We start from the raw sequence: 15,069 nt of genomic DNA, 5'->3' as shown, positions 1-15,069 counted from the left end.
AGGTGGCATAGTAGAACATGGGAATTGGATGCATGATTTCTGAGTTCAGTCCCTGTCATAATATGTGCCAGAGTGATGATCTGGTTCTCTCTCTCCTATTATTATTATTTTTTTTTGCCTCCAGGGTCATTGCTGGGGCTTGGTGCCTGCACTGTGAATCCACTGCTCCTAGAGGCCTTTTTTTTCCCTTTTGTTGCCCTTGTTGTTGTCATTATTATTATTGCTGTTGTTGTTGGATAGGACAGAGAGAAATCAAGAGAGATGGGGAGACGGGGGAGAGAAAGATAAACACTGATATTTGAATAAGATCCTGGGGAGTAATGAGAAAAAGCTACAAATGTAAAGGCCTGGACAAGAGTATATAAAAATTCTTAGTATGTTTTAAATTATTTAATGTGATATATCCCTATAACCTAACATCAGTAGACTAGTTTTTGTCAGGAAAAATACTATTTACATAGGACTGGCTGCATTTCAGAGTAAGAGTTTCTCTCTGTACCTTTAAAATTGAACATTAAAACAGCTCCAAAGATTCTTAAAATGGGGAATATTTGTTATCAATCCCTTCTAATAAAGTAATTATGGTTATATTAAATAATGTAATTTTTACATTTGAAGTACATTGTCAATTCCTTGCTTTTTTTTTTTTTTACTGTTGACTTTGTTCTCAGCTTTTAGATCCATTCTGTATTCACTTATCTCTGCTGCTTTTGGTTGATGTGCACTCCGGTCTTTTTCTCAAATAAAATAATGCATTGCCACAAAATGTTTCTTATATATTCTGCTTGATTTATTATAGCAGATTTATTATTCAAACTATCAAGGTGGGCCATGCAAATAGAGCAGTGATATATCAGATGTGCATGCTGGAGAGCCCTGAGGTCCCAGATCCAGTCACTGTTATCACCATATGCCAGAACTGAGTGTTCTGGTGGCTGTGTATCTGTGTCTCTCTCTGTTATCTCTTTCTACTCTCATGCCCTTCCACCTTAATCCCCGCCTCCCGACACACACATACAGAAATAGATAAATCTTTATAAATCATAGGGACCATAAAGTTAGTTTTCAGCATAGGAGGACCAGAATTGCTTGCCTAAAGTCCCAGAGATCTCAGATTCAGTCCTTACCACCATATGCCTGAACTTAGCAATGTTTTGCTCTCTCTGCCTCTGTTTTCTCCACTACTCTCTCAATAAAAATAAATCTTTAAAAAATCATAGTGGCAGGGAGATATAGTGGCAGGGAGATAACTCAGCATTATAGCACTGGGCTTGCCCTGTTCAGTCTCTCATATTGCCATATGCCAGAGCTGAGTGGTAGTCTGGTGTCTCATACACATTCTTTTTTTATAAAGGTGATTTTTTTTTAATTTTTAGAAATTATAATCATGAACTACATAGTGATAATGTACTGACGTTGCTCTAATTTTATAACAATAAGTAGTTTTATATACCCAACCCTTGATTTCCCAAACCCAATTCACAATTTATCCTGTTGATGATTTATTTTATATCCCAAAGGTTACACTTAATTGTAAGTGAAGTTTTCATGAAAAAGCCTAATGTATGAGATAGTTGCAACCATTACTTTGTTTATATGAGTAGATGAGCTTCTTCTTTGTCATTTCACAGTTCATCAGTGCAGATGTATGTGGAATTTGGTCACGGTTGTTTTGTGATTTCGGAGATGAATTTGAAGTCTTAGATACTACAGGAGAAGAACCAAAAGAAATTTTTATTTCAGACATAACGCAAGTATGATTGTATATATGTGTAATTATACATGTATGTGATTTTTTTGAAAATTGATTTGAATAGTTCTTAAAGGTGAAATTAATAATTAAGCAAAATATTAATATGCAACACTTCATTTGTTGTAGCTTAAGATAATGCATGAGGGAATATTACACTCATTTCTTGATTATAATAAAGTTAAGTTAGAAAGAGTACTTGGGATTCCTTCAAACATCTGTAGTTGAGCGATTACCATTTATTTTTGTCGTAATTTTTAAATTTTATTCTTTTTGTTTGTTTTCCAGTTACCACCAGATTAGCTCAGTGCTGTTTTTTTTACTACTCTTTCCTAGATCATTGTGCAGCAAGACAATTTTGCTAAACAGTTATGAAAGAATGATCATTTCCTTAAGCCTTATATAGGTTGAATTAGTATCACAATGTCTGAGCTTTGTTTAGGGTTATATATAATTGGGAAATTTCCAGGACTTTGAAATCATCATCATTGGTGAGATAAGCCAGTTTCTTTCAGTCCCCCCCCCCCCCGTAAGTAAACTACACAATATTTCTTTAGTTTATAATATTGAGCAAGTTTTAAATGTTTCCTGGCTTGAAGTTTTCATCCTCCCATTCTCACTTTTTTGGTTTTAAGAATGAATTCTCATCTTTTAGGCATAGTTTTTAAAAATATGATTTAAAACTTTAAATTAGGTAGCTTTGACTGTATTCTGTAAATCACAGGAATTTGAGTTTATAAAATATTCGTACTCTTATGTGGAGTCTGTAGAAATTATGTTTTCAACATTCATAAGAAGAAATAAGTTGATTATCATGTTGTGACAGCTTGTTAAGTGCTTGTTTTTAAGAAAGAACAGTTTGAAAATTTTATTGTTTTATTTTATGACAACACTATCTGTTTCAAGATTGGAATCAGTACTAAAAAGGAATTGGAGCTTAAACTTTTTTTTTTTCCTAGGGTAATCCTGGCATTGTTACTTGTCTTGAAAATCATCCTCATAAACTTGAGACAGGACAGTTCCTTACATTTCGAGAAGTTAATGGAATGACAGGCTTAAATGGATCTACAAAACAGATAACTGGTAAGTTGATTGGTTTATTTGGTTATATTTATTAAAAGCATATCAGCTCACACATGATTCAATTCTTGGCATAAAAAAGTGAGATTTTAATGTTGAATAGTTAGAAAGAACACAGAAATTTTTGGAACACTTAAGGTTTATAGGGAAATCTGTGGAGTCTCAGGATAGTTGTAGAGGTGGGCAGGATATCTTGACTTTAATTGTAGCATTTCATTGACTTGGGAAGGTGGTGAAAAGAGTTTTCTATGCAGAGACAATGGCTAAGAGGCAAGACATTGGAAGGAACCTAAGACATGGGTTACCAGAGGGGCATAGTAGATAAATCATTGGACTCTAGAGAATAAAGTCCTAACTTCAGTCCATGACATTGCATATATATGATGCTCTGATCTTCTCTTTTTCTTTCTCTCATAAATAAAGTAAATTGACCTGATTTGCCAGCTTGTAACAGGAGTTGAAATAGCAACTCTTAAAATAGTCTTAGGAAGGAACTTTATATATCGTAGATGATTAAAGATTATGGAATGGACATTTTACTAGGTTTGCAGGGATAGATTTTGGAGAGAAAACATTGAATATAATTTAGACTTGAATGAGGTGTCACAATGAAGTACTCAAAAGAGATTTTTTGTTCTACGGTTTGGATAAAATCGATAAGTTACGTAGGCAAAGTTTTTGGCAAGAAGTTAAAGGAGCATGACTTGAAAGGTGGTGCAGTGGATAGAATATTGGACTCTCAAGCATGAGGTCCCAAGTTTGTGCCAAAATGATATTTTGGCTCCTTTCTCCTCCTTCAGAGAGGAACAGTCATTTACAAATGTATTACAATTCTTCTTTAGATCTATATTCAGGTGTTTTTGGTGACAAAACTTGGATTTCTGTGATGTCTCCTCTGTCCTTACCCTCTTTCCTCTCTTTCAGAAAAGCAGGGCCTTTGAGACTTTTCATTAGTTTCATATTTATGAGGCACTGAGTTCTTTCCCTGGTACATCATAAAATAACTTTAAATTTTTTTTTTCATTATCTCTACTTATTGGATAGAGACAGCCAGAAATTCAGAGGAGGGGGAGAGAGATTTAAAACAAACAAATAAACAAACAAAAAACGCCTGCAGCACTGCTTCACCACTGAGGGACTAGGGGTTTGAACCTGGGTCCTTGCACATTGTAATGTGTACTCAACCAAGTGCATTACCACCCGGGCCCTTAAAAGAACTTTTTAATTGAAAAAAACAATCTGTCTGGTAGCCCACACTTTAATAATTTCTACTAGACCATCTAAATTTTGTAAATTTAGAGAAATTAGCATGTTGTTAATAATAATTCCTATTCAGATACCTGCATCACTATATTATAGTTGTCTTTTTTTTTTTTTTTTTTTCTCTAGTGATTTCGCCATTTACCTTTAGCATTGGTGATACTACAGACATGGAGCCTTATTTGCATGGAGGCATAGCTGTACAAATTAAAACACCTAAAATATTTTGCTTTGTAAGTATCTTTTCTGCTTAAAAAATACTTGTTTACAGAAGAATGGTAGAAGGAGGGGGATGCCAACTAACCTATCAACCTATCAGTTAAGTGCTGAACAAAAAATTTTAATATCCGCTTTGAGGAAACTGGGCTCTACCTAAGGAAGTAAAGTGATAACAAAAAGTAAATAAATGAAATAAAACTGCATCTAGAATACCGATGCATAAAATAATGTAGATGCATAAGTTATTTTAAAGGAACTATACATTCCTGATTCATTAAAGAGCTATACTATACTAAAAAATTTACATTTTTTTCTACAAGATTTGACGTTGAAGCAGTGTGTATTATCAGTTTGTATTTTTATTTTTATATATATGTATATATTACTATTTTTTTCCCTTTTGTTGCCCTTGTTTTTCATTGTTGTTGTAGTTGTTATTGTTACTGTCATTGTTAGGACAGAGAGAAATGTAGAGAGATGGGGAAGACGGGGAGAGAAAGATAGACACGTGCAGACCTTCTTCACTGCCTGTTAAGCGACTCCCCTGCAGGTGGGGAGCCAGGGGCTCAAACCTGGATAGCCTAGCCGGTCCTTGGCTTTGCGCCATGTGCGCTTAACCCACTGTGCTACTGCCCGACTTCCTCAGTTTGTATTTTTAAAGTGAGAGGAATAATTTGTTACTCTTCTTGGCTGAAGATTTTAAGTTTCATGAGGAATATATATACACACACACACACACATATATATATATGAATTAGAAAATAATTTTTGTAAAATAGTATTGGAAAGGACAATGTCAAGAGCCAGGTAGAGATAATGTAGTTTTCTTGTGTTAGAGAACCTAAGACTTCTGCCAGTTAAAATCCTTAAGCCACACTTCATTTAAGCTATCTATTAGACATTATTTATTAGACATTTATTTATTAGGCATTTGGTTCTTTCTTGGAGCTCTTACTCATATTGCCTGTTACAGGGTTTTGTCCAACCAAAAGTTAGAATAAACCAATGGTTTGATATGCAGCAGCTGTCTATGGCTAATACCACCCTGAACATGCCTGATCTCATCTGATATGCAGCAGCTGATCAAATCTGCCCTGCATTTTATTTTGCATTGTCACCGACTCTTAATTAAATAATTTATGCATCTAATTTATCTTTATTTATTGCAAAGAAACAGCCAGAAATTGAGAGGGTAGAGGAAGAATTAGAGATAAAACTTTCCCCCATAGGTGTGGGGACTGGGGTCTTGAGCCTGAGTCCTTTAGCATTGTAACGTGTGCTCAACCAGGTGCACCACCACCTGTCTCTCCCCCCTCCTTTTTTTAAGTTCTTAGCTACACTGCTATTTTTTAGATACAGCAAGGTAGAAAGGCAGAAAGAGACTGAAACTACTCAAAGACACCACAGGACTATCCAAGTGTGCTATTTTGCTGTCCCTAAAATGGCATGTCTTAACTTGAATATTTATACAAGTTATCCCAGATGTAATAAGTCCTGATAGTTAGGTATCAGAATTATATAACAGTTTTTACAGTTCAGACTACTTTTGGGGGCAAGGTGGAGAGGACCAGATCTTTCATTATTTCCAAAAATGACTTTATGGAACTGGTTTTCTTATTGTACTTATCATTTGTAAAGGTGGCAGTAAGACAAGGAGCAGAGGCAAAAGCAGCAGCTACTGCTTATTTTAATTAAGACATTAACCTTATTTGTCTCAGAACTTTGGGAGAGTGATTCAATGATCTTAGTACTGATAAGTAACTCTAAAATTTGTCAAATTATCACTTCTTTTCCCTGAAGTAATAATTTGTTGTGTTTTTTGTTTGTTCTGATAGGAATCACTGGAGAGGCAAATAAAGCATCCAAAGTGCCTTATTGCTGACCTTAGCAAGCCTGAGGTAAATGATTACTTCCTAGCTTAAAAGCAGCAGCAGCTTTGGGGATGAGAATTGACACATGCTATAGTCAAAAACCAGTAGCCACACATACACTTTTCTGTCAGATTATTTTATTTATATATATAAAAGTTGACTCCCAAGAGTTAAAAGTAGGAATTTCTGTCATGGGAAACTGTTAAAATAATAGAAAACCTTACTCTTACTGTGACTTGCAAGCTTTTATAGCTAAAAGACTCTTTCAATCTTATAATGTCCTATCCTTACTGAATTTTTTACCTGAGGCATATAGGATTTGATTTATTACATATTTCTTCCCCAAAATCTTTTAGAATCATTAGATATATTGGATTGTTGGAAAAGTCCTATGTATTTTTCTGTATTTTTATGCATCATAATTTTTTCAACAACAATAATTTTATAGCAGTGAATATATTTGTGATAAGGAAAGAATTTATATTGTTTCCAGTTTTGTAAATGTTATCATGAACTTGTACCAATGTTTTTTTTCTCTTAATATTATTGTAACTTTCATATGGATAATCTAGGAAAGACTAGCCTGGGATTCACACTTGCAACTTCTATATACATAAAGCTTCAGGGCTTTGAATCTAGTCACTTCTTCAGGCTTCAGCTTCTTTATCTGTAAAATAAGGATAATGGTAGTATTAAACTAATCTACTGTTTGTAAAAAATAAATTTAAAAGTAAGAAATGTTTTAAAAGTGTTAGACAGTGCTTGGTACATATTGAGCAGCAATAAATAATGACCAACTTTTAATGTTATAAATAGGCACCTTTACAGATTCACTCAGCTATGCTTGCCTTGGACCAGTTTCAGGAGAATTATAGACGCAAGCCAAATATTGGGTAATGTTCTTTGTTTTATATAATTTTTTTCTTATTGAATCAGCATTTCAGAAATTGTAAGTTAAAATATATAACCCATACTACAATTGCAATGCCACTAAGTACACCAAACTGAATAAACATTTTTATGACTTGATTTTTTTTTCTTGTGAGAGTAGATCAATTAAAAAAAATTATACTGTTGAGAAATTATTATACTGTTGAGAAATAAGAAATTTCCCATTTTGAAATCTTCAAAAGTCACAACTTTTTAAGATAAAAGAATCTGAGAATTAAGATTCCACTATGCCATTTTATTTATTTTACTTTATAATATGTTAACTCAGAAGTAGTACAAAAAGGATGAAAAATAGCTCCCCTGGTGTTACACCGGATTGCCATATACATGAGCTAGGTTTGCACATGGTCCCTGTTACACCGAAAGAAACTTTGGTGCTGTAGTGTCTTTGCTGCTTTCTCTGCTATCTCTCTGGAGTGTCCAGACCAGAGAAGTAAAAGCCCTAATGATGGTTAAAACTGATTTTTTTTTTTTTTTAAATGAGTTTGCTCTAACTTTACTCCTACAAGTTCTCACAATTCCTGGCAAACTCCCTTTTGTTTTTGGTGAGAGAGAGGAGAGGAGAGACACAACAGCAGTGCTCTACCACTCATGAAGCTAACCCTGTGCGGGTCCTTGAACATTGTAAAGTGTGCCCTCCACTGGGTGAACTGTCTCCATCCCCATAAAGCTAAATATTTTAATATGCTGCCTTTAGATTAACATTATTTTAATTAAATGATTTAGAATTTTTGTAGCGACAGAAATTGAGAAGGGAGGAAGAGGCTGGTTGGTGTCATACCTACCTGATTGAGCTCCTATATATATTCCAATATGCAAGAACTGGGGTTTGAGCCCCCAGTTCCCACCTGCAAGGGGGAAACTTTGTAAGTGGTGAAGCAGTGTTGCAGGTATCTCTGTCTGTCTCCCTCTATCTTTCCCTTCCTTCTTAATTTTTGGCTGTCTCTGTCCAATAAATAAATAAAGGTAATAAAAAATTAAGAGGGAGAAATAGATGCCACTTTACTGTTTGTGAAGCTTCCCTTCTTCAAGTGAGGGGATCAGGGGCTTGAGCCCAGGACCTCGCACATGTGATTTGTGCATTCAGTCAGGTGCATCGCTCAGCCTCATTTATTTTAAGAATAACTGAAAGAGACCGTAGCTCTGAAGCTTCCTTAATGTAGGTTCCAGGATCATACCTGGGTCACACACAGGGCAAAGCAGAATGATATCCAAGATATTTTGCTGGCCCTAGCTGAGCACGTTTTTCTTTGTTTTGTTTTTTACCAGGGCATTATTCAGTTCTGACTTACGATGGTGCAGGAGATTGAACCTAGGACACTGGAGCCTCATGCATGAGTCTCTTTGCATAACCATTATATTGTCTATCCCTGCCCTATGAGCACAGTTTTACTAGTTATCTTAAAGTTAGTGAAGTACTTTGTGTTACCATTGGCAAAATCACACATATTTTACCGTATTTTTTAGTTTTGAAAATTACCTAATATTTATTAAAATTAGGATACTTTGTTTTGTATCTTAGATGCCAGCAAGATTCAGAAGAACTGTTGAAACTAACAACATCTATAAGTGAAATCTTAGATGAGAAGGTGAGTATTCAACTGTTTATCAAAAATATGTCACATTTCTGTATATTAATATATACTGTGTAATATATAACATGTAACAGCTTTGTTACCTGATAATTCTGTGACAGAAAGTTACTGGACATTGTTCAAGTCAATTTCTGAAAATATGGAACACAGTGAAACTATTTCATAAAATTGTTAAGAATATTAAATGTCTTAATTTTGTGGTATACTTAAGCCACATAGTAATTATGATTTGTCACTGCTACTCCCGTGATTTTTGTATAAGTATTATCTCCTCTAATACATTTGATTTGTTGACTCACTAAAATTATAATATCAGGTTTCTTATAAATTATCTGAATTGAACTAACATAACATAACATATTTAGACATTATACCTAGGAATTTATTATTGTTGTTATTATTATTATGGGCCCAGAGCCTACTGGTAAACAAGTCTCACTTTAGCAGATAGGTAATACTACTCCTTCAGCCCAATTTTCACAACACCCTTTGTTGAATAGACTCTTTTTTCTATTTGATGTTTTGGGTGCTCTTGTCAAAAATTAGTTGACCGCAGGTTTGGGGGCTGGTTTCGAGCTTCTAAGTTCTATTTCACTGGTCTGTATGTCTATTTTTATTACAATACCAGGCCATTTTGATTACAGTGGCTCTGTAGTATGTTTTATGGTCAGGAAGGGTAATTGTAGATCTAGGGGTAAAGGGAATCTCCTGTATTGCTGTTGGGAATGTAAATTGGTCCAACCTCTATGGAAAACAGTCTGAATAGTCATCAGAATTCTGAAAATGGACTACCTTAGGACCCAGCAACCCCTCTCTTGGGGATTTACCCAGGGAAAATAAAACACCTGTCCAAAAAGACCTTATGTATGCCCGCTAGAGCGTGTGTTCAGAATAGCAGTTTGTAATAGCCTTAAGTTGGAAGCAGCCCAGCTGCCCATTGACAGATGAATGGCTAAGGAAGTTGTACTACATATACACGATGGAGTGCTATGCATCTATTAAAAATGATGAGGTCATCTCCTTTGCAATATCTGGTAAGAACCTTAAGGCACTATGTTGAGTGAGACAAGCAATAAACAAAAAGACCATTAACAAATGATCTCGCTTACAGGTAGAACTTAAGAACAAAGAACAGTAAGGGAAACTTGGATGCCAAACTAAAAGACTCTGGGGAAGGGAGGGTAAGGGACAAGATAAAGGGACATTGGGATCCGGTTGTGTCTCCTAGTCATCAATCAAAGGGAGATGAGAGGTTGTGCCTATGTGCTAAAGAATAAACTAAACCATTAACCTCCAAATAAAATGAAATTTTTAAAAATATTGAAAGCAAAAATATATATATATATATTGAAAGCTCAGGAGTCGGGCGGTAGTGCAGTGCGTTAAGCATACATGGCACAAAGCACAAGGACTGGCCTAAGGATCCCAATTTGAGCCCCCGGCTCCCCACTTGCAGGGGAGTCGCTTCACAGGCGGTGAAGCAGGTCTGCAGGTGTCTGTCTTTCTCTCCCCCTGTCTGTCTTCCCCTCCTCTCTCCATTTCTCTCTGTCCTATCAACAACAACAACATCAAGTACAACAATAAAACGATGAGGGCAACAAAAGGGAATAAATAAATATTTAAAAACATATATTGAAAGCTTTATGACATTTCAGGTACTCTTTGGAAAAGCAATTTTTCAGTATAGTCCCTTCTTGCTATTAATAAAATTGACTTGACATCAATTAGATTTAAAAAAGAGATAAAAATAGTGATTGTGCAATTATTCGGTATTTTTATTGCTTTTCTTTTAAGACAGAATAAATATAAATAAAGGTGACTTACTAGTCATGAGTTAAAGACCTTTTATTGTACAGTTAATGAACATGAACCTGAAAGAGTAGAAATAGACTTAAAAGGAAAAAACATACAGTGAGTGCTTAATCTTTATTGAATTAAAACTTGTACTTTTTAGGTGTTCATTGTGTAGAATTTTAAGTCTGGCCTCTTTCAGTAGTGAATTTGAGTTTCATCTATGTTGCTTGATGTACATCTCACCTTTATTGCTAAGTAATGTATGTGTGCGCGTGCTTGCACACACTTGTCACTGTTGTAGTTGGTAGATCTGTGGATTATCTCCAGTTTGGGCCATGGAATAAAGCTAGTGCAAACATACACATACAAATTTTGGTGTGCAGATGTTTTCATTACTCCTGGATAGAAACCTGGTGGTATGTTATGCTCACGTGATATGTATATGTTTGATTTTATAAGGAACTGTGTAACAATTTTGCAAAGCTGTTATACCATTTTTTCATTTCCACCAGAAATGCATGTTTCTTCTGCTTTGTATCTTTATAACTTTGTATTATATGTTTGATTATAAAGTGTTGTACATCTCATTGCATTTTAATAGATTTTAGTTTACTAGTAATTAACACTCTTGACTGAGTATCTTGTGCTTAGCTATTACTCATATCCCTTTGCTGGTCCCTGTTCAGGCGCCAGATGCCAGGCTAGCTTCACGGGTGGGAGAGAGATAACCAGGGACTGATGGCTGAGCTGGGAACGCAGTTCAGTCTTTATTGATGAGCGGGGATGCGGTGCAATCAATCAAATCTCTCTTCAGTAGAAAATCCTGTCCTTCATATATCCTGAGGTGGAAGTGTCAGATTGGAAGAGGGAATACGTAGGATAGGGGGTGGGGAGAAGGAAAAAGCACGCGTATCAAGCTTGCATCTAACCAGTGGAGATTAAACCAATGCCCTGTAGGTAGGGTGGGTCTCAGGTAAAGCAGTGATTATGTAAATAGACCACAGCATTAAGCAGTGCAACAGAAGGGGTCTTAGAAGCAGACCAACATCCCTTCTTTGATAAACTCTTTAAATCTTTTGCTTTTTAGCTAGTCTGTTTTCTTATTAAATCTTTAGTATTCTGGTTATCAGTTCTTTCTCAAACATATTTTAATTACTCTTTTGTCTTTCAGTTTTGTTACAGTGTATTTTGAAGAATAGACTTTCTGATAGCTTATTCATTTTTTTGGCAACCTTAAGATTACAAAGCTTTTAACCTGTTTTCTTTCAGAAATTTTATTGCTTTTGTAAGTTAATTTTGCTGTGCTATTCAAATTGTAGATCAACTGTACATGACTGCATTTTGTATTCACTATATATATAGTTTTATACTCTTGTGAATTCATTTTTATGTCTTGCCAGTTACAGGTAATTTCTAGTCCTTTTATTGAAAAGATAATGTGTTATTTAGTTGAGTTGGCATCTTTGTCACCAAGATACTGACACCATGTATGTAGGGCTATTTCTTGAACTTACATATTACCTCCCATTAGTAGTTGCCACCCTTTTGCTAGTATTACCCTATCTAGATTACGGGATCTCTTGATTAAGTTTTGAAATCAGATTTGGCCACTGATGATGTTTTTACTCAGACAGCATCCAGAATCATAGGATTTCATCATTTTCACATGTTATAATTTTTTCTGACGACTTCATAATTAAAACATGACTTGCTATAAAATTCTATGTTCTTAATTTTTCCCAGTGATACCTTGGTTTATATCTGACTGCTGAGAAAATAATGCTATTTTACTAATTTGGTCTTTGTTTTTAATCAGAGCACTGCTTGGCTCCAGCTATTGGTGGTGCCAGTTATTGAGCCTAGGATATCTCACTTGCAAGTTCTTTGTGCTTTACAAATCTTCCCAACATCCTGTTTTTATGCCGTAAGGCCCCACATATTTTCCATTCTGTATATCTTGCCATCTGTAGAGTTTCGTAATTTTACCAGGTTATATAGGTTCACATTGGAATGTCCTGTAGGCCATAAAGGTGTTGTATGGGGCACATATCCCAGTCACACAGGTGATAAAACATGAATCCTACCAGGTGGATTGTCTTGATATTTGTCACTGATTTTTAAGACTTTTCCATAATTTTCATTAAAACAATTTTTAAAGTTCTGATTGTTAGTAAATATTAACTGACTCATGAAACAACCTGTTCATTAACAAGTACAGTAAATGGCAAATGTTTCACTTAGTTGTAAGCTGAATCCTAATAAACACAAAGCATCCAAAAGTATATAAAAAAAGTTACTGAAAGAGTGATACTACATAGAGTGGCCAGTGTTTAATTGTATCTTTTAGTATCGAACCTGTATATTTTTTTGAAGACATAAAGCTGCTTAGGGAAATCAGTTATTTCTGGAGCTAAGCTGTATAAGTTTTTCTGTAAGTAAGTTGTGTAACCTTAAGTCACTGAAATCTTTAATAAACTGAATTCTAATTGTCTTATGGTTTGCGTTTCAGCCTTGTGTAACCTTAAGTCACTGAAATCTTTAATAAACTGAATTCTAATTGTCTTATGGTTTGCATTTCAGCCTGATGTAAATGCTGACATTGTGCGTTGGCTCTCTTGGACTGCTAAGGGCTTTTTACCCCCACTTGCTGCCGCAGTAGGGGGTGTAGCCAGCCAAGAAGTATTGAAAGCTGTGACAGGAAAATTCTCTCCTTTGTGCCAGTGGGTTAGTTCTTAATTTAATTTTTTGATGCTTTTTATATTTAAACCTTCATTTCTATTACCAGAAGAAATAAATATTTAAATGCAGTCATGTTTTATTTTCTAATTCAAGTTATACATTGAAGCAGCAGATGTGGTTGACTTCATAGACCAACCCGAACGTGAAGAGTTCCTCCCAAGGTAATAATAAAATTTGGTTGTTTTTTTTTTTTTTGTGTGTGTGTGTGTGTGTGTGTGTACAGTACTTGTTAGAAGTCAATACCTAAGTCTTTTTTTTTTTTTTTTTTTGTCTAAACATGTTATTGGCTTAGATATCTTTCACCTAACTAATTTCTACTCCTGTTGCTTCTCTGTTTTAAATATCACAATATCACCAGGTCACTTTACTGCTTTATAGGTAGTGGATAAAAAGTTTCAGTTGTAAACCATGAATGTGGTTAGCAGTCAGAATGCCATTTGATGTTAGATTAAAACAGTTGTTCCCTGTAACTTGCACTTTATGAGTCCACATTTTTTGAGGACACAAATCTCTGAAAATCTGGCAAAAGCACATATTCTTTCTGCCTGAAATATATATAGACCAAAATTCTCCCTTCAAAATCTATGAATTAAAGAGTCCAAAAGCTCTTACAGAACATCTCTAAGAACCTTTATGAAAAATTCTACCACAGAGGGCCAGACAGTGGTATGCCTGATTGAGTGCACACATTACAGTGTACAAGGACCAGGTTCAAGTCCCTGGTCCCACCTATAGATAAGAAGCTTCATGAGGGGGAGTCGGGCTGTAGTGCAGCAGACTAAGCGCAGGTGGCGCAAAGCACAAGGATCAGCATAAGGATCCCGGTTCGAACCCCGGCTCCCCACCTGCAGGGGAGTCGCTTCACAGGCGGTAAAGCAGGTCTGCAGGTGTCTATCTTTCTCTCCTCCTCTGTGTCTTCCCCTCCTCTCTCCATTTCTCTCTGTCCTATCCAACGACGACAACAATAAAACAAGGGCAACAAAAGGGAATAAATAAATAAAATAAATATAAAAAAAAAAGCTTCATGAGTGATGAAATAGTAAGGCAGATGCCTCTTTCTCTCCCTCTCTATCTTCCCCTTCTTTTTTAACTTCTCTGTCTCTATCCAAAGTAATTTTTTTTAAATAACACAAAAAGTAATTCTCTCAAAGAAAAATTGTCTTTTCAGTTGATAAAGTCATTTTCATTTAAATAACTTGTACTCAGGATATTCACTGGAAAAATTAAAAACACTTTAAGTCTAGTGCCAAATTGGTTTTAGCAATAGAGATACAAATCTATATAAATACTGTGTATATCTACATCTACAGATACAGATGGGTAAACATTTGTGTGTATATATATATATATATATATATATATATATACACACACACACACACAAATATATTTGATAATGAGAGAAGGAGAGAAGCCAGAACGTTTCTCAGCTCTGGCTTATGGTGGTGTTGGGGATTGAACCTGCAACTGCAGAATCTAAGGCCTGGAAATAATTTGCATAACCATTATGCTCTCTTCAGCTGATACTAATGGTACTATATTTATGTCTTCCTGTTTTCTTGATATGTGCTATATTCTTCAGAGGAGATCGATATGATGCCTTACGAGCCTGCATTGGTGATACATTGTGTCAAAAGCTGCAAACTTTGAATGTCTTCTTAGTGAGTATGAATAATGATAGAAGTAACTAACATAATAGGCCTTCAGTAAATGCTTAAAATAGGAGTTTGGATTCAATAGCCCACAGGCCAAATTCATCCTGAGGCCTATTGTTTTGAATACATTTCATTGGAAAACAGCCTTGTTTGCT

The 15,069-nt window shown here is 35.2% G+C and overlaps 1 protein-coding gene across 2 annotated transcripts in view; it reads left to right on the top strand.

Moving 5' to 3' along the window:
• UBA6 (ubiquitin like modifier activating enzyme 6) overlaps nt 1–15,069 on the top strand; it is a 61,608-nt gene that overhangs the window by 17,564 nt on the left and 28,975 nt on the right. For both annotated transcript variants that reach the window (XM_060187814.1, XM_060187815.1), the window contains exons 8-16: nt 1,632–1,754; nt 2,710–2,833; nt 4,220–4,323; nt 6,145–6,207; nt 6,997–7,073; nt 8,654–8,720; nt 13,101–13,244; nt 13,353–13,420; nt 14,842–14,920. In XM_060187814.1, the coding sequence (XP_060043797.1) occupies nt 1,632–1,754; nt 2,710–2,833; nt 4,220–4,323; nt 6,145–6,207; nt 6,997–7,073; nt 8,654–8,720; nt 13,101–13,244; nt 13,353–13,420; nt 14,842–14,920 (849 nt within the window). The remainder of the gene's footprint in view (nt 1–1,631; nt 1,755–2,709; nt 2,834–4,219; nt 4,324–6,144; nt 6,208–6,996; nt 7,074–8,653; nt 8,721–13,100; nt 13,245–13,352; nt 13,421–14,841; nt 14,921–15,069) is intronic.

This window comes from Erinaceus europaeus, chromosome 3 (genome assembly GCF_950295315.1).
Source record: "Erinaceus europaeus chromosome 3, mEriEur2.1, whole genome shotgun sequence".
Classification (NCBI taxonomy): domain Eukaryota; kingdom Metazoa; phylum Chordata; class Mammalia; order Eulipotyphla; family Erinaceidae; genus Erinaceus; species Erinaceus europaeus.
The sequence above is the reverse complement of the archived record's forward strand: the minus strand, read 5'-3'. Positions and strand labels throughout refer to the sequence as shown.